This window comes from Pieris napi, chromosome 18 (assembly GCF_905475465.1).
Source record: "Pieris napi chromosome 18, ilPieNapi1.2, whole genome shotgun sequence".
Lineage (NCBI taxonomy): Eukaryota > Metazoa > Arthropoda > Insecta > Lepidoptera > Pieridae > Pieris > Pieris napi.
In genome coordinates this window covers 8,323,773-8,351,417 of record NC_062251.1, presented here as the reverse complement: position 1 = coordinate 8,351,417, position 27,645 = coordinate 8,323,773, and the positions used below count along the sequence as shown (strand labels likewise).

The 27,645-nt window shown below is 34.5% G+C and overlaps 2 protein-coding genes, 1 long non-coding RNA gene and 1 other non-coding gene across 7 annotated transcripts; 1 reads left to right on the top strand and 3 right to left on the bottom strand.

The window, feature by feature from the left end:
• Positions 1-149: 149 nt before the first annotated feature.
• Positions 150-8,492, bottom strand: LOC125058618 (tetratricopeptide repeat protein 1). 4 transcript variants are annotated; one of them, XM_047662724.1, is made up of 5 exons: positions 8,213-8,492; positions 7,741-7,971; positions 2,057-2,213; positions 1,543-1,724; positions 150-260 (listed from the first exon to the last, which is right to left on the bottom strand). In XM_047662724.1, exons 1-5 carry the CDS (start codon positions 8,355-8,357, stop codon positions 163-165), a joined length of 813 nt encoding a protein of 270 aa, XP_047518680.1. In that variant the 5' UTR covers positions 8,358-8,492; the 3' UTR covers positions 150-162. The 4 variants fall into 4 exon arrangements, with proteins under 4 accessions (XP_047518680.1, XP_047518681.1, XP_047518679.1 ...); XM_047662725.1 differs by having other exon boundaries at positions 7,741-7,968; XM_047662723.1 differs by having other exon boundaries at positions 7,741-7,968; positions 8,189-8,491.
• An 871-nt stretch (positions 8,493-9,363) lies between these two features.
• On the top strand, positions 9,364-17,981 carry LOC125058788 (serine hydrolase-like protein). Its single transcript, XM_047662942.1, has 7 exons — positions 9,364-9,704; positions 10,396-10,512; positions 11,075-11,227; positions 11,956-12,055; positions 13,916-14,003; positions 15,394-15,491; positions 17,570-17,981. The coding sequence occupies exons 1-7, from the start codon at positions 9,650-9,652 to the stop codon at positions 17,862-17,864; spliced, it is 906 nt and encodes a 301-aa protein (XP_047518898.1). The 5' UTR covers positions 9,364-9,649; the 3' UTR covers positions 17,865-17,981.
• Positions 17,066-17,139, bottom strand: Trnai-aau. Its single transcript has one exon. It is a non-coding gene; the product is annotated as a tRNA-Ile (tRNA).
• Positions 17,982-20,079: 2,098 nt separating the features above from the next.
• LOC125058654 lies at positions 20,080-21,818 on the bottom strand. Its single transcript, XR_007118466.1, has 2 exons — positions 21,681-21,818; positions 20,080-21,598 (listed from the first exon to the last, which is right to left on the bottom strand). It is a non-coding gene; the product is annotated as an uncharacterized LOC125058654 (long non-coding RNA).
• Between the last annotated feature and the right edge of the window lie 5,827 nt (positions 21,819-27,645).

Sequence of the window (27,645 nt, the reverse complement as noted above, 5' to 3'; positions counted from 1 at the left end):
CATACTAAATTCATATTCGCAATACATTATACACGGACCGCACGAGCAGTTCCTGAGCAAACCGCATATTGCAGTCGGTCTTGACTGCAACATGCGGTCCGTCTATGGTCCGCTTTAGATGTAAGCATCTTAAGAAATAAAAGACCCTGTACAATATATAATTTATTGCTTAAAATTAATTTTATATCCTTTAGATTCGGGATCCTGCTCTAGCTTAAAGTTTTCCGTGGATAAGCCGAAAGGTCGCAATATCATATTACCTGTAAACAAAGTTAATATACGTATAATCTATGGTCGAAATATTTAATCTTTTGCATAGATAAATATATAAATTACGTGTCACGTTGTTTGTCCGCTATGGACTCCTAAACTACCGAACCGATATCAATCAAATTTGCACACCGTGTGCAGTTTGATCCAACTTAAAAGATAGGATAGCTTACATCTCAATTTACACCCGCAATATTATTTTATTGCGAAATATTTGTTTATTATTTGATAGTCACAATTCTAACAGATGGCGCTGTGTTGAAAGTACCAACGTTTCACATAAGCTAAAATTTAATGGCATAACCACCAATAAAGCATGGTGGTCCCCATGACTGGTGTTCTCCTACCGTTTCCCTTGAATAGTTTGCTACTATGTAATATAACAAAAACCTTAGCCACAGCAACGCTTGGCCGGTCTGCTAGTCGATATTAAAAATGATGTTATTATGGAACTTTTTGCCGCGTATCATCACTATGTTAAACTGTCTGCTGAAATAATTTCGAACCGATTCGACTTAGGGTCCTTCAAGAAAAGAGCGTATCAATTCGTAAAACCGGCAACGTACTCGCGACGCCGCTGGAATTGAGAAAGTCCATGGACGGCAGAATCACCTAACATCAGGTGAGCACCCTACCCGTTTGCCTCCTATTCTATAAAATTCACGTTTCGCAGTGTTTGTGGTTAAACTCCGAAACGGCTTGACCGATTCTCATGAAATTTTGTGTGCATATTGGGTATGTCTGAGAATCAGACATCATCAATTTTTCATCCCTAAATGAAATATATATTTTTTATTTTTTTATGATACAGCATTAAAAAATACATACAACCCCTAATTTTCACCCCTCTACGATCAACCCCTATTTTTTATTTAAATGAAATACATGGCAAAACGACGTTTGCCCGGTCAGCTAATAATATAATAGGCTACTATCAATATATATTTTCTTTTGAGAACTACCCTCCGTAAAATCTTTTTTATCGAATAATTTATTTATTCATGAAGTTTTTTTTATCGGATAGAATGCAATGGAGCAGGAGTAGAGAACGTAGAGAGCCCCTACGCTGCAACTTCCAATATCAATACAGACCGCTATCGCGATTCCAGTTATGTGTTTTTGTTCCGCGCTATTCTAGGATTGCATCAGCGCTACGGAAATTAGATGAACATAGAAACGCTGTCGCTATTGTAAGTTACAGCCGGAGCAAGTGCGTTGCCGGCCGTTAAACACAGACGAACCCACTAATTTCACCGATTATCACATACTCACCCAAGTCCTTTAGTTTTCCCATCACCTCTGTTTTCAATTCCTCATTCCTCTTCTCTATCTTGGGCGGTAATCGATCCAACGCGCTTTTAGCATTTGCGTTCGAGGGATCCAATTCTAATACCTTCTTAAAATCCTCCAGACTTTCGTCAAATTTGTCCGTTGCTTCATATGATATGGCTCGCCTGAAATAGTATAGAATAAAAACACTGCACGCAATTTTTGGAGATTATTGGGACACCCCCCCCCCCCCCTTGTAACGCGCCGTAACGTTTTCTGTACCCAATAGTAAAACGTTTCGTGACCACCCAGTGACTCTTTATACCTAAAAGTTACCATTATGTGGAGGAAAGTCGAAAATAATATTAACAATAACGCATAATTCAATCCCCGCCCCGCATCGTAACGTTTTACAAAAGGACTCCTGTGAGCTCTTCTTTCAATAAATAAATACAGAGAACCAAGAAGAAAGAAGAAGTCCCAACTTATTACATAATTAACAATACAAATGACTTACCTTAAATATGCCTTCAAGTAATTATCTTTTAACTCAATCGCTTTGGTACAGTCTTTTATTGCCTTTTTGTGATTTTCCATTTTCATTTTGGCCGCACTCCTATTACAGTACAATATTCCACGCGTTTCTGGGAATTTTAATGGACAAATCCGTAAACCTGAAATACATTAAAAATTCATAAATCCAGTGATGAAATATTACTGAAGAATTGGGTAGAAATAAAGGGCTATTTGACAAGATTTTATATTCTGGTAAGTATTAACTTCGAAAATTAAAAAAATATACATTCATTATTTAAGAACCAATCAAACATACACAATATTTTTGAATCAAAAACTAAAAGTCTCCTACGAAATTAAACTTCAAGTATTAGACAAATACACATTATTTACTGGCAACATATATCAATGTTGATTCAAGTAATTATTATGAACAAGTATTAATTAACATATTCTGACCGCCGCGTGCGTCACAGTCACGTCGTACTCCGCTATAATAAATCATTAAAAATACAACAAACGAATATTCGCGAATTCGGAGTACAAAAAACTATAAAGTAGTGCTTATAGTATCAGTGCAAGTGATTGTGAAGGATTTATTAGACTAATTTCCGATATAAATCTAGTAAAACATACAAACATTTCAAAAGTGTAGCAAATGTTTAAAACTTGTAAATAGCATTAAAACGATTAAATAGTGCAATCCTGAAGAAAACTTTTAATAGTTCAAATATCGGATCGGTAATAAAGTGATAAATTGACTGTCTAAAAGAACAAAAATTCGTTATCGTTTTAAAGTGAAAGTGCCGTCAACAAGTGATTCATTATTCGAACAAAGAAGACAATGACTCATACCGGATCGATCTAACGAAACGGAGAATACGTACAGAGTATTCGCAAGTTACGACATGTGCACAGTTGCGCACTGAACAGAACGCTGCATGTAAAAGATTGAAACCAAGTTACCGTACGATCAAATCTCAGGGCGGCCATATAATTTCTTATGATTTTGATATTTTTTTCTTCTCTGTTTGGTACCAACATTGCAATTACTATAGCTCCGCAAAATATTTTTACAGAAGGAAAAAAATAAAAAGTAAAAAACAAATTTGATAGACAATCTTCACATTAACATTACACCCTTATCAAAAACAAGTGTGACTGTGTAGCACTAAAACCTAATCATCGCGTTATCCTCTGGCTTTTCACAGAGGACTGTAGGAAAAAAATAAAATTGGCAAAACACATAGTTAATTGCGCTTTATTATACACAAAATTATGGAAGAACAATTCCAATTACTGTTCGACAAAATGAAGTTGGAATTGCAGAACCAAACAACCCAACTAACGAACACAATACTTGATAAAATGGAGGAAAAACTAAGACCTGTCCTCGAAGAAAACCAAATATTGAAAAGTAAAGTAGAAAAGCTGGAAAAGAAAATAGAGCATCTAGAAAGAGATAAGAGAAGCAATAATATAATAATCCACGGTTTGGCGGAAAGAGAGCAGTCAACGTTGGATTTAATCAAGTGCATTAAAAAATGTCTATCGGATGAACTAGGTATAACCTTAGAAAATTATGAAATAAATAAAATCTACCGTATTGGCATAAAAAATAATAATGGAAAACCTAGGCCTACCCTCCTTTCTTTAGTTAGCGGATTGAAAAGAGCAGAAATTATCAGGAACAAAAAGAAATTAAAGGAATTATATATAACAGAAGACTACTCAAAAGAAACCTTGGAAATACGGAAGTCCTTGCAACCCAAACTAATGGAAGAAAGGCAGAAAGGAAACATAGCGTTCATAAAGTATGATAAACTTATTGTCAAAGGGAATTCAAGGGCCATAGACAAGAGGAAGAGAGATAAATCAAACTCTCCGCAAGTAGAATTAGTACAACCAAGAAAACAGCAAACACTAATCTCGTCTAGAAATAACAGAATAAATGCATTCGACGTGATGAGAGGCCGATCTCACGAGCATTCAACACTCCCAACAAAAACTCAGCAATAGCAATTATTGTATACCGGCGGTCGGAAACAAAAGAAACAAAAGAAACAAAAGTATAATAAACACACTCCCCCAACTATTCTTCCAACCCGGCTGGTCACCGTGGAAGACTATGACCAAAACCCTCCAAGGACATCATCATCATACCACACAAAACAAGCAATGAAAAAGTTAACGAAGATAAATCACCATCTTTATATAATAACTTACAACGTTGGAACGCTCTCGTCATACGAAAAAATATTAGAAATAGAGAAAGCGATAGAAGGTATAAAATACGATATAATTGGTATTTCGGAAGTCCGACGCCTCGGAAATATAATAGATGAATATGAAAAATTCATTCTCTGCTTTACTGGACAAACGCCGGGCCTATATGGAGTGGGCTTCATAATAAACAAACGTTTAAAAGAATATATAGAAAGCTATATTGGTATTTCGGAACGTGTCGCTCTACTGAACTTGAAGCTACCAGGTAAAAATTTGACTATAATCCAAGTCTACGCCCCAACAACAAAAGCTAATGAAGAAGAAATAATCAGCTTTTATAAAACTATATATACTGCCATGGAAATGGCACACGAAGAATTTATTCTAATGGGAGATTTTAACGCCAAAATAGGAGAGCCACAAATGGACGAACACACAATAATGAAGAACTACGGATACGGAGTAAGAAACAACAGAGGGCAAAAACTTATAGACTTTGCGATGGAAAATAAACTAGCAATTATAAACACCTTCTATAAGAAAAAAGACAAAAAAAGATGGACATGGCGCTCTCCTGCCGGTCAATATAAAAACGAAATTGACTATATACTGTCAAATCACCCACAAATGTTTCAAAATATAGAGACACTGAGTATAAATTTTAAATCAGACCACAGGCCACTCAGAGCCCAAATATCACTCTCAAAACCAATAAAAAGTCGACGAAACTACAGGAATAACCCAAGAAGCATACTCAATGATGAAGAAAAAATTAAAATATACCAGGAAAATCTCAAAACTTGTTTATCTCGTCCTGACCTAAAATTGAATGAAACAGTGCAAACATACTATGATAAAATAACAAGTTCTATTTCAAAAAGTCTGCAGGACGTACATAAATCCACCCATACAAAAAAAGACCGCAGCATACTAACCGAACGTACAAGAAGACTTTTAAGTAGAAGACACGAACTTCAGAAAACCAAAAACAAAACTCGATCCATGAAAAACGAACTGAAGGCTCTATACAAATTATCAAATAAATATATAAAAATGGACTACAAGAAACACAAAGCTGAGGTAATTAAAAAGTATCTAGAACAAAAAGGAAGCTTAAAAAAAGGATATAAAGAGCTGCGAACAAAGAAAACGTGGATTGAAGGCCTGAAAGAGTCTGGTAAAGTAACGTATAACCGAAAAGACATTATTAACATAGCTACTGACTTCTATAAAAACCTATATAGCGCACCATGCACACATAGCGATTGCGGTCAGTCTCTAAATGAAGAAGTGGAATTCGAGGAACTACAACGTCCCATAGAGCCGATACAATGTACGGAAATCATAGACACTATAAATAAACTAAAACCCGACAAGTGCCCAGGCTCAGATAATATTACAAATGATGCAATCAAAGCAGCAAGTATCATACTGGCTCTTCCACTGGAAAAATTGTTCAATATGATATTGGAAACAACCCATATACCATCACAATGGTCGGAATCTAATATTATCTTACTTTACAAAAAAGGAGACCCTAAAGATATAGGCAATTATCGGCCTATAAGTCTACTACCAAGTTTATATAAAATCTTCTCTACAATAATAAACCACAGAATAAGCGCAATCTTAGAACAGCATCAAGCTAAGGAACAAGCTGGTTTTCGGAAAAACTTCTCTACTGTTGACCACATACATGCATTAGAGATAATAATAGAAAAATATCAAGAGCAACAAAGACCCCTGTACATCGCATATATTGACTACCAAAAAGCCTTTGATACTGTTTATCACGAAAGTATATGGGAAACACTAAAAGCACAAAATGTCGACTTAAAATACATAACTATACTAAAACATATATACGAGAACAGCACTAGTAGAGTGAAGCTAGAAACCATAGGACCAAGCTTTCCAGTACGTAGAGGTGTCAGGCAAGGTGACCCACTCTCCCCAAAAATTTTTATTGCAATATTAGAATCGATCATAAGTAAACTAGACTGGAAAAAACAAGGCTTGTACATCCAAGGCAACTACTTGAACCATCTAAGATTTGCAGACGACTTAGTATTGCTATCAGAAACAAGCAACCAATTACAAAATATGATAGAAATCTTACACAAGGCTAGCGTACAAGTAGGTTTGCAAATGAATATAACAAAAACCAAAGCCATGACAAACTACATAAGATCTACGATAAAAATTGGGAATGACGAGTTAGAATATGTTGAAAAGTATATTTACTTGGGCAAACAAATTGGATTCAGTAGCGACAGAAATGATCAAGAAATAGATAGAAGAGTTAAAAGTACGTGGAATAAATATTGGAGTTGCAAAGAAATATTTTAAAGTGACATGCCTATAGGACTCAAGAGGAGAGTTATGGACTCATGCCTTCTGCCATGTCTGACATATGCATGCCAAACATGGAAATTTACAAATAAAACAAAAAATAAAATAAATACATGTCAACGAGGAATAGAAAGGAGCATGCTAAATATTAAAAAGGTACATAAAATAAGACACATTAAAATTAGACAAGAGACGAAAGCAATTGATGCTCTAAGCCACGCAAAAAAATTGAAGTGGAAGTGGGCAGGTCATGTAGCGCGCCTCACAGATCATAGGTGGACGAAAACAGTAACTACATGGAGTGGCCCACCAGGCAAACGAAACAGAGGCAGACCCTACGCGCGATGGGATGATGACATCAAAAAAATCGCGGGTCCTCACTGGGTCCAAATAGCTCGGGATAGAGAAAGATGGCAAGCCTTGGAGGAGGCCTTTACCGGAGAGGGTTCCTGATACTTACTAACTGTAAAAGTTATTCACTAACACACGAGATAACTAGATATATTTGTATTAGGAAAATAAGTTAAGGCTTAAAATAAATAAATAAATTAATTAACATAATTACATTATTTTGCCCAATAATGCTTTACAAAGCATTATACAGCTTAATCTCAATAGAACTTTATTTTTTAAACTGTCAAATAGCCTATTAACCTTTATAGTACCATGTTTCTTGCCATTGTACACAGTATATGAAGCCCACATATAAAATATCAGATTATGCCATTGCCATTAAGGGCCTAGATAACGATATTGAACTTAGCTTTTTTTATCAAAAATGGTACAAATCACTAAAAATATTCAAGGCAAATAAAAAAATTACTAACTTTAATGTCCATAAAAAATACTTGGAAATTGTTAACAAAACACAGTAAGTAGATTTTAAAACATAAAGTGAATAACTGAAATTACAAAAAAAAAATTAATAGCTTCCTTAACTACCAAATTGCCAACTGATTTAGATTCTTCACTTATATAGAATTCCTAGATGATGACTAAAACTTAGGATGTAATAAAATAGCTCAGTTATTAAAATAAATAGTTGTATATCTCTCATGCTCATGATCAATGCATTACACTTAGAGTAAAAGTATCTCACAAATTTACCTTCAGTATATTTCTCTATACTCCTGTCATAGTCACCAACTTTGAAAGCATCATTGCCCACAACCTTCAGCTCTTCAGCGATAACTCTCCTCTCTTCCTTTTGATCTTCTGTAAGATCCATTTCTGCATCTTTTAATGAGAGTTCATCAACATCTGTATCGCTGTCTTCATCTTCACTTTGATGGTTTTTAGAATTTTCAGGCTCATCCAATGGAATATCTGTGAATTCTGCTGAAAAGGAAAATTTTATATTTAGATATTTTCTATGACTTAAGGATATCATGTTGGAGCTGTCTTTGCTTTTCAGGTCTATAGGACTACTACTCTATGAAAAACTAATTTTTAAAAACCTCACTAGCAACTTTGGTTTAGATAGATGGCACTTAAAAAAAATTAATTGCCCACAACAGCAATTCTGTTTTTATTTGTGTGAAGATATTGAATTTACCTTTATTAGTTTCATTTCTGTCACCTTTTGCATTATCATCGCTTTTAGATTCTGGATTTATGATATTATTATCGTCAATATCATTTGGTCGTAGCGAAAAATCTAAATTTTTTGTTAAATCTTCAATCACTTCTTCATTTGATAAGTCACTTTTTAACCTTTCAGACATTGCAGAGAAAAACGTGTAATTAATTTAAAAGTAATTATTTTTATTCAAATATTATTCTTTTCAAATTTAAATACAAATCACAATACAAATTTAAGTTTAATCACAAATTTTAATAATGTTGGGCGATTTTTATTTTTTTTATAAAAATCATACTTCACAGACTACGGTGACCATAGAAAATTAATGACATGTAAATCAATTGTCAAAAAATATATAAATAGATATTTCTTAATTTGTCACTTCTGTCACCTCTACATAGACTAGGGTTGTTAGCTTGATCCGGTTTTTTGAAGTTATACTTCTACTTATATAAGCGGATAAAGCTAATTTTGTGTAACAGTGCGCGCGCATCGTAAAATTTCACTCTCATCAATTTTTCATAACGTGCCTAAAGAAGTATAACTTCAAAAACTCTGGTATCTTTTATTAATAATGGCTTTGTTATTCTTCCTTTATATTATGATGAACAATGCATCTTAGAACTTTGAATTTATTATAAATACATATATTCTTTGTATATTTTTTGTATTTGTATAGGTTAAACTGTGCTTTGTGTAGTCCGTTTATGGCTTTTGTGTACAGTATAATTGTTTGAATATTGTTTAGTAAGTAGCTGTAGGAATACCGTTGAGCAATTGAATAAATAAATAAAGATAAGGTTCCTAAGGTTATAAGATTTATTTATGTACAAATTAATATACTAGTGATGAAACATGGGATATTTAACGTCGTTTTTGCGAATTCGCTCTGAGAACATATAAACATTTAATCTTGTTATAGGTTAAAATCGCAGACATCCCTTTCACCCATACAATTTTTTGCGTTGTAAAGTACGTCCGAACCGTTTCCGTTCAATTCGGACCGGAAACCGATAAACGATTAAATTGAATCGCAACACTAGTTAAGTTTGTACTTGTGCCAATGGACTTTGTATCCGGCTAATAAATAAATTAAAAAAAAAATTGTACTTGTCAGTTGTCACTTTGCAATGTAGCATACAATTTACAAGTTCTATAATTGTAGGGAAAATTAATACATATCATGTATATTGTTATTTGAAAATTGTTTTCGGAAAAGTACGAAAGTACAAACAAATAATAACATAAACGTAAATATTAATATATCGATAATTGAATGGTAATTTAAAGTAATATAAACCCTAGAAACATTATTATTTCCAAAGTTTGTTTAGAATTTTTTAAAAGGTTACTTGTTATATATATAATATCGAATAATTTTTTTCGTGCTGAAATTTCTTTAAAACCTTTATTTGTGTCTTTGAAACGAAAATTATGGAATTGTTGGAAAAAGAATGGTTTATTGAAGCTCCCTGGGGAAGAATAAGCAGTAAGTACACATATAAAATCTTAGTTTATCATTTTATTTACCGGGTACAAAGTCCATAGAATTACATTATTACATTTATTGAAATATTTCAGCACACTCAAAAATTCTTATCTGTTGCGCTTTTAATTATAATATGTTGACCTAAATATTTGCATTTTACTTTTCAAGAATAAAGTTTTGCCTTCACATGAGTTAGGTGTTCGGTATGTACAAGATTTAGCACATAAAACATATTGTACCCTAAATCTCATTTCTGTATATCACCCTAAGCATGGTTTTCCTCTTCTAATACCAATCATCTGCATTGCTGACTAAGAAACAGAGTCAGATATTTATTGTCGAGATCAAGGGAAAATATTTCTGCATCTATTTCATTGTTAATTTAATTAAGCCAAGTAGGTGTTTCATGACCTCTGACCCAATCTATATTTTTTTATAATAGAAATTGGACCCTAGACCTTTATATTATGTGCACTATGTCTAATAGAAAATGCTTTTAGGAAATGGACCACCTTTATTTTTTGCTTACTTCCTTACTACCTTTTGCCTACTTTTTACTTCAATATTGTTTAATAAGTATTATCTTTGTGAAACTCCCTGTTAAGGCAATATAATAATTGAAATAAAATAGTAAATGAAACATAAAGCTATGGAGTATGCATATTATTAAATAATAAAATTATCTTTTCAGTTATTGCATGGGGAAATTGCTATGATCCACCTGTACTGCTCTGCCATGGAACAATTGACTCTGCTGCTTGTTTCAGGCCACTCATCAGACTGTTACCACAGAAGTTTTACTATATAGGTAAATAATATATATAATTTTTTTATGGTGTCATCATGTAGTGCGGTGAACACCATCAATTCAATCAACAACCATTTTTAAATGGAAATAGAAAATGTCACTCAAAGAATGATGGAATATCATTTTTTAAAAGAAACAAATCTACATTTAATGTTTTTGTGAATATGCTTGCACATGAAAGTCTAACAGATTCAATTCAAATCCAAAAACATAGATGTACATTATGGAAGCAAACAAGCGTATGTGGCAACCATAGAAGGCACCAAATTGCAGCCCAGAAACCTATTTTGTGGGTGTGATGACGACATTGGAGGGTACTTCTAGGTGGTCAAGGCATTAAAAAACCCAAACAGGTCAATTTGCTGAATTTCTCATGGCCTGTATTTCATTAGAATGTACAATTATTGTATAAATTAGAAAGGATATGTGGGCTTATTTAGAATAAATGCAAGCACAACTATCAAACAGTCCTCAAAGAATACAATCCAATATACAAATACAGATATACATAGATAATAGATAGATATATATAGATAGTAGTGTAGTTTAATATATGTTCCAGGTATAGAGTTGCCAGGCAATGGAAAATCAGACCCATTCCCACGGGGCATGGTACTAACACTATATGACTTTGTGTATGCTGTTCATGTTGTAGTGAACCACTTCAGATGGGAAAAATTTATTGGTATAGCTCACTCGTTTGGTTCCTCTGTTGGTAAGTTTAACAAAAATAATTAAAGCAACTTCATTTACCTAGTTGCCTCCAGATATCCGTGGATACCCTATATCAAGAACTACTAAGGGAGCGTTCAAGTATTACGTAACGAATTTTGGAGGGGGGGGTCCTTTTGTAAAACGTTATGATGCGGGGCGAGGATTGAATTGTTAATATTATTCGACTTTCCAGTACTTTACACCACATAATGGGAACTTTTAGGTATAAAGAGTCACTAGGTGGTCACAAAACGTTTTACTATACTTGGTTACAGTACTGTACTTGGTTACAGAAAAACGTTACGGCGCGTTACACGGGGGGAGGGGGGGGGTGTCAATAATCTCCAAAAATTGCGTGACGTAATACTTGAACGCTCCTTAAACCAAAAGTTTAAAGTTTCTTAAAGTTTGCTAATAATTAAAATTTGAGTTGAGGTCAGCGAGGGACTACTACAAAGATGACAATTTGTTGACATATGAAAGAATGAAGATGAAAGTTCTTTAAAACTTAAGACCACTCAATATAACACAAATTCCCTAAAGAACTTTCTCCCAAACCGAGTAGTGGCCGACTGGAATAGGCTTCCGGAAAGTGTAATCACCATCTTTGAACTTCTTTAAAAATAGATTGGATAGTTTCCAAATCTCAAAACACACGCGCATCAGCTTATTAAGCTGCTAGTGTGTTTATATACATAATAATAATAATATGAAACCGTTTCCTTCCAGTGAAAATATACAACTTATGTTATCCAGGCAAATTAACAAAAATTATAGAATTTGATCCGGCATTACATAGGATGGTGACCCTGGGAGATTTTCACGACTGGTAAAAAAATTGACTGACTTTTTATTAGCTTTATATAACTACGGCACATTAATAAAGTGACATTAGGTTTTGTCTAATATTTAGAAACTACTGGAACAATTTGAAAATTCTTTGGCCATAAGATTGCTTAAGACTTCAAAATATTAAAAAAAAGTCAAGCTGTAAGAGATAAATTCAAGGAAATTAATATACTTACCTTTCCCTCGCAATATATTTATGAAAATATTAGCTGGCCTGGCGAACATCGTACCGCCTAACAGTTGATTCTTTATTTTTTTTAAATACTTATTCTGCTATTCGGGACACCGGTCTAGCTTGTAAGATAAAAAAAAGAAAGTTGATAAGACAACAAATACATTATGTCAAAAAATAAAAATTTTCCTTCCACTAACACTTGAACTTTATGATATGGTATTTAAGTTCAAATTGACTTTTAAGTATTATTACGAATATCGTGTATGGGAATATAGAAAAGTGTTGTTTTTAGACTTTTTCACTCAATTGTTTTTAATTTTTCTCCGTAAGAACCATCCTCGTACTTCAAGGAATATTATTAAAAAAAATCAAACAAATCGGCCAAGCCGTTTTCATGTTATGTCGTGACAACGGAAAACGGGTTTTATTTATATATATATAGATTATGTATGTATACAAAAATAGTGATAAGTTTACTAGAATAGAACATACGCACAATGTTAATACTGGGAACAAACGCAGGCTGCAATTTCCCCGTACTAGACTATCTAAAGTTAGTAATTCTTTTTTGGGGAAAGGGATACTCTTCTTTAATAAAATCCCATAGGCTCTTTTATCTCTGCCTTTCAATAAATTTAAGAAATGTATTAAAGAAAAGCTGTGTAAAAAGGCTTACTATAAAGTCAACGATTATCTAGTTGATAAAAGGGCCTGGGACTAGTGCTAGACAGGCTACCTCTAATTAATTTGCGATATTTGTTTTAAAATAAGTGATGATTTGCTATTTTAAAGGAGTACCGAGAGTTTTTTACGCCGGCTTTTTCTCTCGGCCTACACCCTCTGTCTTCTTTGCCGATGAGTAGGGATGCCTACAAATTCAAATTTAATGACGTGGAATAAGTGATACATGTATCTTATGTTCCATAATGAACATATTTTATTTTTTTAAGTTAATAGTTTTATTCTTTATGGGACTAAGTTTCAAATTGTAACTGATATTTCTTTTATGAAAACTATGATATACGGAAGTATATTACTTACGTGTGTTTACTTATCACATATGGCAATCATACTCAACGGTATTACTCTGAATTGTACCTGGAGATCCGTGTTCTATTCCCAAGTCAAGATCTCGTCTTGAGCGCTGTCAAAAATGTCAAACTGTTTGACAGCTCCTGAATCTTGATTAAGATTAAAGGAACAATTATTATAGATTAAATTTAATTAATTTTTGAAGTTATACTTTAGGCGCGTTATGAAAAATTGATGAGAGTGAAATTTTACGATGCGCGCGCACCGTGACACAAAATTAACAGAATGAAGTTGCCCTCGGAAGATGCTACGGCATTGGACATAATTTAAAAACAACATTCAAATAATAATAGAATTTATGTTACACTTAATGTAAGAGAATAATAATAAATATTTATTTATTTAATTTTTCAAATGTAAACTGAACTTTATTGACTATAATGACTCCTTTTCACGTCTTTGATTATTTAATTGTAATTAATTATTTGCATGCAATCAAAAACTATTTTTTATAATGCCAAAGAAGTATAACTTCTTACGCGCGTACATAAGTACATACACCCTTTTTTTTTAAATAAGTTTTAAATCAATTAATTTAATTGAGGGTTGTGTTTTATAATTTACTTTTTTTAGGTACCAAGTGACTTTTGGTGATTTTTTCAAAAACTTTGACGAGTATAACATCGATAATGAAAAAACTAAGAAGGTGTCTAAGGCTGAGGTAGGTCTGTAGGTTAAGATTGAACTGTGACTTGCTTCTGTCAAAATCCACATCTCATCTCAATGTTTCTCTAAGGTTTTATTATGAATTTTACTTTTTGTGTTTTAGGGAGCGTTCAAGTATGACGTAACGCAATTGACACCCCCCCCCCCCTTTCACAAGAGTACCCCCCCCCCCCCCCAAATACGTTACGTAATACTTGAACGCTCCCTTACTCATTTCATGTAATAAATCCTAATAGTCTTAACAAATAGTAATATAATTCTGGGTCTTTCGTCCGTTATAGGGTGTCAACTGGCTTTGTTTAAAACTTAAGCTTATAACTAACATAAAATAAGAGGTAGTGGGGTTGCGACACTAACAAAAAAAAATCGGTTGCCTGTAAAGACGGTTTACTGACGATAGTTGAACGTGACGTCATAAGAAAATACTGATGGAATGGTTCCATTTTTCAAAAGAAAATTTTAATTTTATTTGTTTGATAGATATTTTGAATGGATATAGAGAAGGAGGTAAATGGAAATCACAATTGAATTGATCCATTACAATATAATCGATATAATACAATAAAGATGTCGAACGCGGAGGCCGATCGTGCCTCTCTGTCGCTCGTTCCGCGCTCTCGCTTGCACTTCAAGCCTTAAATGGAACGCCTCAGAGCGAGGTAACGCCGCATGAGTCATGTTTTTTCGTGCGTGCAGCCGGCTCCATCGAATTATAAGACGTTGTCACGTCAAAAACTGACTGAACTTATCTAAGTGACACTTATATTATTGGACATTATCGGAAACGAGAATGTTATGAGTGTGAGAAAAACTAAAGGACTCATTTTGGCTTTAAGTGTACGATGATTGCTATTGCTCTGCGCTTCTAATTATTAATTAAAATGTATTATGTAACTTAACTAATGTTAGTAACATAACTCGGGGTCTACTTTAAATTTTATTATTAAATTCGAAATTGACGGATTACTAATAATATTAAAACGGGGACTGCCGCGGTAAAGCTATTGCATAGCTTTTTTTATCAACTTATGCAGTTATAATTATTTATTTATTTTTCAGTATTTGTTTTTCTTTGATATTATTTCAATCTACCAGACTCAAACTAAACCGCCTATATAGTCTGTCTCACTCTAACGTGTACCGGCTGCACCGGCCGCGCTCACGCTACGTCACCGATCTCGTCAGAGAGATGGGAATGCGCAGTATGCGTTCTGTCCCACTCTAACGCGTATTTGCCGTACCTATGTCACGTCATCGTGTGTTAGGTTTTTTTCGTTACGGAATTTCTTGATTCGGTCGCCGCGCTCAAAGCCCGCGATAAAATCTCTGAATAACTTAAAAAATTTATCCTATTGAGTACAAGGTTCAATTATATAAAATTTCAGGCTATTCAGAGTTCCATGAAACGCCGCCATTTGTCAGAGGAATGTGCGAAAGAGACTTTAGAGAGAATTTCTATACCCGCTGGTGATGGCTTCGTGAGGTAAGTGTTAATAATATATATATGTCACCGTAAAATTGTAAACACCGTTAGATTGTAATCTATCTCGCTAGATTGTAAACTGTCGAAATATTGTGAACCTCAACGCACTGCTTACAATTTAACGTATTATTATTCGGTAGATTGTAATCTATCGAAGTGAAACCGTCAAATTGTGAAACGGATCGCACCTCGCGCGCTGATTGGTTGAACGGAATGTCCCGCGCCACCATATTTGTTTGTTAATTCGTTTGTTGTCGAATGTAAATTGATGTCGTGTTGAAAGTAACTCACAGCTAACGGATTACAATCTAACGGTGTTTACAATTTTACGGTGACATATATATAATAATGTATATATTAACCACTTGTGTTCTAATGTAAATTTATGTACTATTTTGTAGGTAAAGGTTTAATCTAACAAATAAATGGCGCCTAAATTCAAATATGGCATAGAATATAGAAGTTGCACGGCGAAAATAGCAATAAATCCTTAGTGATATTCCTTTGTGAAATTTGTTTTTTTTTTTTTTATGGGTCTGGCACGGTTGGTGCATTAGCCAGCGTCAAGTATAAGATTTTTATAATTCATGCTTGCTTTAGAAATTCGACCATGTCCTCCATGTACGGTTTAAGCACTCGCCCGGTACCGCTCAACCCTCCCAAAGGCCGGGAACAAATTTAAATTAAATTAAAACTTGCCCTCGAACCGGGAATCGAACCCGGTACCCCTCACCTAGCTGCCACATAATAAGACCGCTAGGCTATGAGGCCCCCTAATTTGTTTTCTTATAGTCTGGCTAATTAAAGATAACGAAAAAGCGCGGCTAATTCAAAAAAAATAGTATGGTATCCCTAAAAGTTTGATATATTTTGTGGATTAACTTACTTGATACTTGATATTCTTTTTACATTGATAGTATCTGTATATCTATGAAATTAAATACTATACGTATTTAGTCTTTTACTATTGTTACTTAAAAGACTAGCATTGCATGGAAAACTAAAACTTCATTCAGGATAATCAAATCCTGCGAAAGAAACGAAATATTCTATGAAATAAAACAAAGTTTAGGCTACACCTGTTAACTATTCGGAAAAAATATATAATAGAAATAAAAATGAGTAATTGCATGAAGTATCAAGACAATAAATCATAGTAACCTAAGAAATTCAATGACATTCTGTGTTGCCATCCGAAAGTTTTCAAATAATTCAATTATCTCCTTTCATTAGCCAGACTCTATCGTTTTCAAATAGCAATGTCGTTCTATAATTTTTTCAATAAATTTAATTAGACATTAGTTGGATAATCTATATTTTAAGTATTTAAACGATACTATGTATATGACATTCGTAATTGAAATGTAAGGATGCATTATGGCTAAACATAGGGCAGACACATTTTGTCTATGGATCTTTCAAACTGTGTTTTATTTATTATGAACAGATACATACGTCACTAGAAAAAAATTATAAGTAAACAAATATTCTAAGATTGTTAAATAGCGTATTTAAATTTCAATTGTGAATATGTATTCAAATAAAATACGCCAAGAAAAATAATAAAAATATCGTGGCCCATGAGGGGATCGAACCCGCGACCTTCGCGTTATTAGCACGACGCTCTAACCAACTGAGCTAATGGGCCATTGGATGTTACCACGAAATTTTGTAACGTAAGGTAAGCCGGTTTCCTCACGATGTTTTCCTTCACCGTTCGAGCGAATGTTAAATGCGCATATTGAAATAAAGTTCGCTGGTGCACAGCCAGGGATCGAACCTACGACCTTAGGGATGAGAGTTGCACGCTGAATCCTCTAAGTCAACACTGCATTTATTAAATATTTCATCGTAATAACATTTTAATATGTCGGGTTGCGACTACCCCAAAATTTTCATCTCCAGTATTTTCACGATAATTTTTTGTGTAACGGGGCAAACGGGCGGGCTGCTATGTTATGTGATACCGCCCATGGACACTCACATAGCCAGAAGGCTCGCAAGTGCGTTGCCGTCCTTTTAAGAACTGCTACGCTCTTTTTTACCCCTAAGATCGAATTTATTCTTATATTTTTCAGATACACCTACGACCGCCGTTTAAAAGCTATACAAACGCCACCATACACGCCCGAACACTACAAGGATGTTTTGACAAGTGTCAAAACTCCAACGTTGTCTATTATAGCTCAGGACACAATCGACTTTGGAATCTATGAACAGACGCCATTTTTGTTGGACGAAACGGCGTATCCGAACGGCAATTGTCGGATTAAAATTGTCAAGGGTTCGCATGATGTGCATTATAATAATCCGAAGTGTGTTGCAGATTATGTTAATGAGTTTTTAATTGGTGGCTTTAAAGCTAAATTATAGTTACCACGAGTAAATGGTTTTTGAAGTTATACTTCTTTTGGCGCGTAAGGGTGCGTACAGACTATGTAACATATTATAGAACTTGTGTTTTATAACACGTCCACATTATGTAACCTTGTTATTCAACATTATAACATAAAACAATACTGTACACATTAGAATAACAATGTTATATAACAATTTTAGATAACAAAAAAAAAAAAACAAAACGTAGATGCTGCTGCATATCATTAACATGTTTTATAACATTCAGTGTCTACATTATCTAAAAAATGTTATATAGCAATGTTGTATAACATGTTATGTTATATAGTCTGTACGCACCGTTAGGTAGCGTTCAAGTATTACGTAACGAATTTTGGGAGGGGGGGGGGGGGGGGGGTCTATTTGTAAAACGTTGGTCAATAATCTACAAAAATTGCGTTACGTAATACTTGAACGCTTCCTTAGGGGAAAATTATGAGAGTACATTTTTTACGATGCCAACATGGACACCATGAAGTTTTGTTTTTGTGACATTTAAAAGAACTTTATTAAACTAAATAATGCGTTATAATAAAACTTTCAATGTATTAAATATCTTTTTACACGCTTTATATTAGCTGCACCTGTATGTATGTATGTAACCGACTCCTTCGGACTCGATTTCGACCCACTTTTAACGGGCAGATTTAATTCAAACTTTGCGCACCTGTCAAAGATCGATGACAATGCAATAATCCGAAAAAAAATGAAAAAAATTTAACTAAAAAATAAAGAATAAATAATAGTTAAAAAAAACTAAACTAAAAGTTTAAAAGCGTGGGGCGCTCTTTGCCATATTTTTCGTCTATAGAGCAACCCACGCTTTTTCACAATAATACCAGTATTTTTTGTTCATTATCATTTTCAGCCTAAATTAGGAATTATTTTTCACTTTTTAGTTTGATGTGCTTTAAAAGCGTGTTTTTTAGTTTTTTTTAACTATTATTTATTTCTATTGTTAGTGTCGTTTTTTCTACAAATGTAGAATATAATTTTTATCTTGTTACGCCAAAGAAGTATAACTTCTAACGCGCGTAACCTTGTACGTACACACGTTTTTTTTTTAAATTAAACACCTGTAAAAACCTGTTATTGGTTACCTAGGTATCTATATTATAAATAAAAAATCAGCAGTCAAAACTAGGGTTGCCACCTTTTTTGCAATTAAAGTGAATATTATCAAATTAAAATACAATTTATGTTTCTTTATTATTACATTAAAAAATATATGTGTTATTGCTATTCGACTAAACAATTGCACAGCATCTTTAGATGTATTTTTATGAAATGTTTTGTTCTCATAAGGGTGTACAATTACCTGAAATAAGGCGCAATACTTATTTATAAAGTACGGGTGGTAAAACAGTTAAAGTTTTAACCAAATTACTCGCATATCTGAATGGGACATTTATAATTTAGGTACCTATTTGAAGTTGGTTTATTTTTGTTACTAAGTGAACTATATTTTTATTTGTGATTAACTTTAGGGATTTGGAATAAACTTAAATAGCTTTGTAGTTTGAACAATAACACTTGGGACCATATTTAGTGTAGCACATTATTGTATTTAATTTATTATAAAATGTGTTCAAAGTTCAAACAAACTTTATGTGTGAAATATGATTTTCTGTGTGATACTTGATAAGAAAATCAATGTGTCAGAAGTGATCACTGAGAGACATGATAGTGATGATCAGTGGCGTAGCTAGGCAACCAAGGGCCCTGGGGCAAATTGAAAAATGGGGCCCGCTGCTATGTAAACTGATTAGGTTTTATCATATATATATATGAATATACAAATACTTAAAAAATGCTAAGCTATTTTGTGCACTGCAGGGCACTCGAACAACTGTGTTGTTTAATTCATTCTTATAAATGCCTCCAATCTCGAATTCCAAAATGCACATATCACTATCCGTCAAATTGACGACACTGCCAACGTACAGAAAGAATTTAGGGGAATTCCCTTAGCATAACCTTTGAATTTCTCTCAACTGAGTTGTCATGATTAAAGTGGGGTTGCAACCTGTTATATTTATTTTGAAAATGGGAGAAATTTCCAAAATTTCAGTTCGATCGAGATTTCTGGTAAGGATTTAAGGGCCCCGGGGAACTGCCCCGCCTAACACCTTGGTAGCTACGCCACTGGTGATGATGTATCTTTTGTATTTGAAATAATGTATAAGCAATGTTATGTAAAGTGCATTTATTTTCTTATTATACCTGTTGGTGAAAGACAAATTTGTTTGTTTTTTTTTTGCATTCCCAAAATGTTCATTTTTACAAACGTTTTGAATACTATTTCATTAAATGGAATGAGTTAGATGCGCACTAATGTAACAATAACAGTTCATGCGAGAACTTACCCTTTATGCAAAATGTAAACACAAATATCATATTAAAACCCTTAACACTACTACAAACATTTCATAGTCATATTTTAATGGACTACAGACAAATTTCATTAGTAATATTATAAAGAGGAAATATTGTTTGCATTGAATAAACTTTAAAATAACTGGAGAGATTTCTAGAATTCTTTATTAATTTAAGTGCTACATCATAAATGAATAATATAGGCTATATTTATTTTCTAAATATTTTTATAAATAAATGACCACTAGTCTTTTTAAATCAATTAGTAAGGCTGTGAAGGCACCAATTTCTATTTATACTCATAGCACCACCATTTTATGTGAAGCTTTGTATGCTATTTTGCTTAAGTGCTGCAGGTATCCTTGTGATAATTGAAAGTTTCCCATCCACTCATCATCAGTAGTTCAATATTAAAAAATATGACAGGGTAACCAAAATCAACTACTTTTCAAATAAGTCACAAATTGTTGAATTTTTACAAATATTAATTATATTATATAGTTAGTAGTATATTAGTTCTATACTACTATTAAGATTTAATACTTATACTAATGGTATTATACACAAAAATTCTTATAATAACTTAATCAGTCCTTTTTTAAATGTGAAAGCAAAAAAATTGTCTGTCACTCTCAGAAATATTTTGACAAATTAATAAAAAAACATAAACCTCATCTCAAATTACATTCGTTCTTTGTACCAAAAGAAGGTATCATTTGGGCCCAACCACACATTATCATCAACTCGCTCACCATATTGTGACCTGCAAGAAAATTAACCACCAATTGGTCTTCTACAGTGGTAACATATGTCATTTGTGGTGTACCAGACACAAGGGACTTAAATCCATTAATACTGGATTCATTCCAAATATCCCCATTTGGTGCTTTACATGCATCTAATCTACATGGAAATGCAAATGGAGGGAGTTCTATATCACACGCCCATATTTTTTCAGAACTAATTGCACTGTCTGTGGTTCCAATATCTATTGCGGTAATGATATATTTTGTTCCTCCCGATACTTGAACAGGAGCTACAATTTTTCCTCTTGTTAGTTTTCTATCAAATTTTACAGACTCAAACAAAACTACAGTCCCCGCATCTAGTGAATCTGGGACTTTAAGTTTATTTCGTGGAATATTGTTGAGTTCATTAACAAATCTTGTATTTTCTTCTAATCTTATGAAAAAATTACTAGGTGATTCTATGTGACAAACATGTACAAAGCATTTTGCCATTTCATTGCTATTAAATATTGGAACAACTGTTTTTCGCATAGCCTCAGGTAAATAAAACATAGATTGTTCCATTATATTCTTGGAACATAAAATCTGTAAAATATATAGCGACTTTATGCATTCTTTTTCCATACAAAACCAATAAAATTGTTAAATTATGCGTCACACCAATTACCTGTTTCTAAAGAATAAAAAATTGAACTATTAATGTTTTATATACAGAACATTTGTATATACACATATCATATAAAAACTATTCGTAAAGCTCTGAAAAGATTTAAAGTTAACAGTTCATTTTTTTTTTTATTTTTTTTTTAATGGCTCTGGTACGGTTTGTACATTAGCCAGCGTCAAGTATGAGAAATTTTTTTCATTCGTGCTTTTTGCCTTAGAAATTCGATCATATCCTCCATGTACGGTTTAGGCACTCGCCCGGTACCGCACAACCCTCCCAAAGGCCGAGAACAAATTTAAATTAAATTAAAACTTGCCCTCGAACCGGGAATCGACCCCGGTACCCCTCACCTAGCTGCCACTTAATAAGACCGCTAGGCTATGAGGCCCCCAAAACAGTTCATTTATTATTTACCATCCTTCCTAGTTCCTATACAAATATTGCAGAGTTGCAGACTGCAGTCAAACGTCAGTAAAAAGTAAACAGACATCAGAAGTTTGAAATCAGGGTTGCCAACTTCTACAAAATGTTCCCCCTAGGACCAACTTCAAATACCCCTAAATGTCGATCAAAAACCCCTAAAGTTTTTGTTGTACTTGGTTTGAGAGGTAATTTCAAATATGAATTAAAAATACGTTGAAGTAAACTACTTCTACTACTACTACTTTTAAGTAAGTTGTAAGCTTTTTGTACTTTTTATTTTTTATCTGTTCTGTTACAGTTAAACGAGATAGAATTAAAATCGAATTGCTTCAATGTGCTTTTTTCCTTCTAATATAATTTTATTAAATATCATTGGGATAAGCTTCTAATATTTCGTCGAAGGCATCGGCCAATATATCGCGCTGCGTTTTGCTGTTACTGATATTTTTGAAATCGTACATATTGACGTTAAATTATTTGATCATACGGTCAGAAGGAACAAATTTTACACATGAAATTATTGTTTTTCGATATTTAAGCTGTAGCCAGGCTTGGAGTTTATATTTGGTTAGTTTGTTGATTGCGTTCGAAACTTAATATAAAATTTATAGAATCGTGTGTTTGTAGAGAAAAAAATTCTTGAATAAAGTACCCCCTAAATAAATGTACCCCCTAAAAATACCCTGGACATCTTGATTACCCCTTAATTTGAGGGGAAAACCCCCAAGTTGGCAACACTGTTTGAAATTTGAATACTGAAGTAATATAGAAATTTTACCTAAAAATAAAATTTGTATTATGTTTCCTAAGACGTCCGAGGTCCTTTATGAGAGTACATCGTTTCCTTTTCCGCCCAAATCGCTAGTATCCGACCTTTTCCCACCACGTGACACCGCCGCCAGCGCCCAGCGTTTGAAACTGGAACTAACTTTTTATCGCGCTAAAGCAAGCCGCCAGAGTTCTTGTTCATTGTTTGTCTCATAATAAGAGAACCAGGAAGAGCTTGTTTGGACCTCGGACGTCTTAGGAAACATAATACAAATTTTATTTTTAGGTAAAATTTCTATATTATGCGTTCCGTTTGACGTCCGAGGTCCTTTATGAGAGACGTGTTTGTTATCTCCTGGTGGCTTGTAAAGTTATATATTAATAACTAAAAAAACGCAACAATGTGATTTGAATTATTTATATCCGATAGAATCATGATGAAATAAACAATACAAGCTAATTAAAGCCTAAGCTTTAGCATCATTTAATAAACATAATAACAAAATTTTTATTGTTTATAATGAAGTAGAATACTTGGCTAATCATTAAGCGGCCGAAAGTACTGAGAAAGAGACTTCTGATTGAGTCTCAGCATTCTGACTATTATTATCTAGATTTCGACAATAATATATCTTTAATGTACTTTCATGACGCCAATTTGCCTAACCAAGAATATCATTTATGTTTCTAAAACAATTTAGCGAAGCAACAGCTGATCAAGTACCCCGAGATGCTTCGATACCTGATTCCAAAAGGGGTTTCTTGACCCAGCCCCCAAAAATTGTGGGCGTAGCTGGTCTTACAGGATATCTGGTTGTAATAAACAAAATTTGTCAAGGAGCCTCACCTATTATTAGAGACAGTTATGAGTGTCCTAAGCCAAGATAAGGGATTTAGATGCTTCTCCGGGCACGATAAAAACGTCCAACTTGACTGTCTATACGTTCCTGTATCTGTTTTAATACCGAAACCCGGATGCAAAGTGATGGAATCACCGTTATCAATAAAATGCTGAGGCTCGAAAAAGCAAGAGAGTCAAATCATGAACTCTATGCCCAGAAGCCAATAAAATTATTGTGGCTGTGTGTTTCGAGCTATGAAATAAATTTTGCTCATCTAGTTTTAGGCTTTTCAAATAATTTATAACTTTCCCCGCTTCCCATACTGGCAATTACTGCGCGATTGGTCTAGCTATAGATAGGATTGAGCTAGCGCTTTAAGGATATGTTTTACTAATTTATTAGATAAAATTTTAACATCGCTTAGAGCCTCACAAATTGATGCTATGTCAGATTTGTGAACTAAAATAGATATAGATCTATTTAGATAATAGATTTAGATATATAGATATCTATGCCAGATGATCCTTTATAAATAGGTTTGCTAAGAATCTAGCTACATCAGGAGGAGCCGGGAATCGACAGTTTATATTACTATGTTGACACCAATTTACCCATTTATACCAAATAGGGGCATATGTTTTCCTTGTTGAAGCTCTCAAACACGACGAAATAAGTTGTTTTTCGTCTCGTGTTTTGCAGCCAAAATCAGCCACGCTTCCAACTGTAATTTCTGCCCTTGAGGAGGAGGTTGACCCGTTACGGTATTTATCAGGGTTTTGTTTAGATTCCGTATTGGTAGCGAGGGTGCAAGTGCTCGGCCTTTCAAATCCGGGCGCCAAAAAGGCTTCCTCCACCTGGGTGCTATTATTATGAACTTCCCTTGGGATAAGTTGAGATGGTGCAGCACTCGAGGTAGAGGCACTGGCGGTGGAAATATCCACGCTAGATCGTATCGCCAGCATTTACTGAAGGCGTGGTGAAGCAAGTGTTGGAGTCTAATAAGTCTAGCGACACATAACTTGCCACGACAAGAGCCTCTAGTGACGCGAAAAGATCTATTTCGGGGGTTCCCCATCGTCTGAATATGTCCGTGGTTGCCTCTTTCAAGGGATGCCATTCGGTGCCCCTGCGATTGCGCGAGAGGTAATCGGCTTCCACGTTGTACATTCCCGGCAAGGAAGTGAGGGATAAGTACAATATTCAAACTGTCCGTCAGTGCCAGAAGATCTTTTGTCAATTTTAACAGCATTTGGGACCTTGTTCCTCCTTCGTTTTTTATGTACGATACAACAGTTTTGCTTTCGGTTTGCAGGATTACCATCGAGTTCTTTAGGACTTCGGATGTCAAAGAGATTGCTGCTACCACAGCGTGCATCTCCTTTAAATTGCAATGCCACTCAATCTGACTTTGAGTCCAAGAACCATTCAGGGGTTTGTTGTTGATTAGCGCTCCCCATTGTAGATCCGAGGCATCGGTGACAATGTAATTCACATGCCTTGTTTTGAAGTGAATCGGTGTTTTGTGACTGAGGTTGTGCAAACACCATACCACGTCCTGATTCACCTCTGCAAGAGAACTCGGGCAAAGAGGAGCTCTCCTAAATGCATTGCTGTGTCGCTGCAGCGTTCGGCAACGCAACCTTCCCCGGTGGGTGATGAAGGTCGCAAAATTGAGATACCCTAAGAGGCGTTGGGCCTGCTTGAGGGTCCAATTTGCCGGCTGACAAGCGTGTTATCAGGCACTGACGAATTTTGATAACTTTTTACGGGTAAGGACTTTGCATTTGATAGTGTGTCCCACGTGATACCCAGAAAATCGATCGACCTCGTTGGAGAACATATCGACTTCTCTCGATTTATGGTCCAGCCCAGGTTCTTCAAAAAGGTCATGGCTATGAGAACCTGGGAGTTTAGAATTGTTCTGTCCTGGTGGACCAGTAAGTAATCGTCCAAGAAAACGATCACTCTTAAGCCCTGACGGCGTTATAGCTCGGCTGTCTAATTTGTCACCGAAGCAAACATTTTCGGAGCTATGGCCAACCCAATAGGTAGACAAGTCATTTGAAGGAGCCTTCCCTCGTAACTGATACGCAGAAAGCAACGATGTTCGAGGGAAATCGGTACATGATAGTAGGATTGCCTGTGATCCAGCTTCACCATCCAATCGCCTTTTTGTAGGAAATTTGGCATTTGGTGGTGATGAAACAGATGAAAAGGTTCTGGTTTCATGAACCGATTTAAAGATTTTAGGCTGAAAATGACTCGATTTTTCCGTTCTTCGTTATTATGAAATATGAACGATATGATATGATAGATATGAACGACGGAGTCAGCGGTGCTGGCTCCAGTATATGGTCTCGAATCATGGTATGTATTTCCAAGGAAATCGAAGTTGAAACAGGTGTTTGCAACTTTTTTAGGATTTAGGACAGTACTAATAGCGGTTTTCGATTAAAAGTTATTCGAGCGGAGGTTATTAATTTTAGAATGGAAAAAGGAGGTTTTAATTTCACCCAATTTTTGTGATAGTTCCTTAAACATCCGCCCGAAAAGCCCATCGAGTCACTTTTGTTGGTATTTATTTGGATTGTTATATTTGCGTCCCCCCTTTTGATGTGAAACAACTATAACCGCACGTAAAACCGATTTCTGGTGTGGCGACAAATGCCGTGGCGATGCCACGCTATATGATGGTATATATACAGTCTATATGCAGTAGTGTGTACGGTGTATTTCGAAGTCACTGATTAAACGAATTAAGTAGTCACGTTTTGAAATAAATTCGTAAATTTTGGTATTTAAATGAAAATAAATGTTTATTCAATAAATAGTCATCGTTATTTTAACAAAATAATGTCGATGTTTCACATCTGCCAGGCGTCCCGTGACGGCTCACATTTTTTATTTTCGTGATCATCGAAGTTGTGACTCTGTTGTCCTTGTTTTGAGTTGTATCGGTTACCAAGAAAGGGCTTTTGACTAACCTGATACGTTGAAGCTACAGGCGATTAAAAACGTATGCGTGATTTAACGCGTATTGTTTTAGATTGGTACCCGCGAATTCTGTCAATTTTGACAATACTACCAACATTTTGTAAATATTTAGATAATTTTTCAGGATTAAACATGTACTCCGAACCTCTTCGGTGGGAATTTTATCTAAATCTTCTATAACATGTTTTTAAAGTTTGACCAAAACATTCTTGCAATTTATTATGTATAGAATTTAAATTAAGAACCGCGTTCGACTGAAGACCACTAAAACGCTACGTAACGCTTTATTGATAAACTCATTTTTAAATCGATAAAAGCAGGAAAAGTAACGTATTTCTTTTGTATATCAATATAACGTACACAGTTCAAATCAGAAATGTAAAAACCTCTGCATTGAAATTAATATTTTAATTAACTCGGAGGTTCTTGAACCGACACGTCTAAATGAGCAATATCATTAACTACAGCCGCATGGTTCAAAAAAGGGTCGTGTAGGTTTGCATTATTAGATTCGGTCACTTTATGTAACATGCTAGACGACGCAGCATAATTGTAAAAAAGTATTATTAAGGTGACTCACCAATTACTGCGACAATTGCTCAAACCTGAGAATAATCACGTGAATTACTGCTGTGGCGGCGGTTCTTCATCCTCTTTACTCGTACTCGAACTTTGCGAAGAACTCGGCTTGTCAGAACTTGCAGAGACAATATCTCCCGTGATATGAGACGGCCTTGTAAAGCGCGGGTGAGGCACGTTTGACCGCGTAGCCAACACATTTACACCGATTTTAGCACTTTTATTAGCCATTTTATATTTTTAACGTGAAAACCGAGTTAACCATTTTACGAAATAATTATTTCCACTTTGAAAATAAATTTTAGGTCGATTTGCTTTGAATATACTGATTCGTTTTTAAGTGTGCACTAGCGACTGTG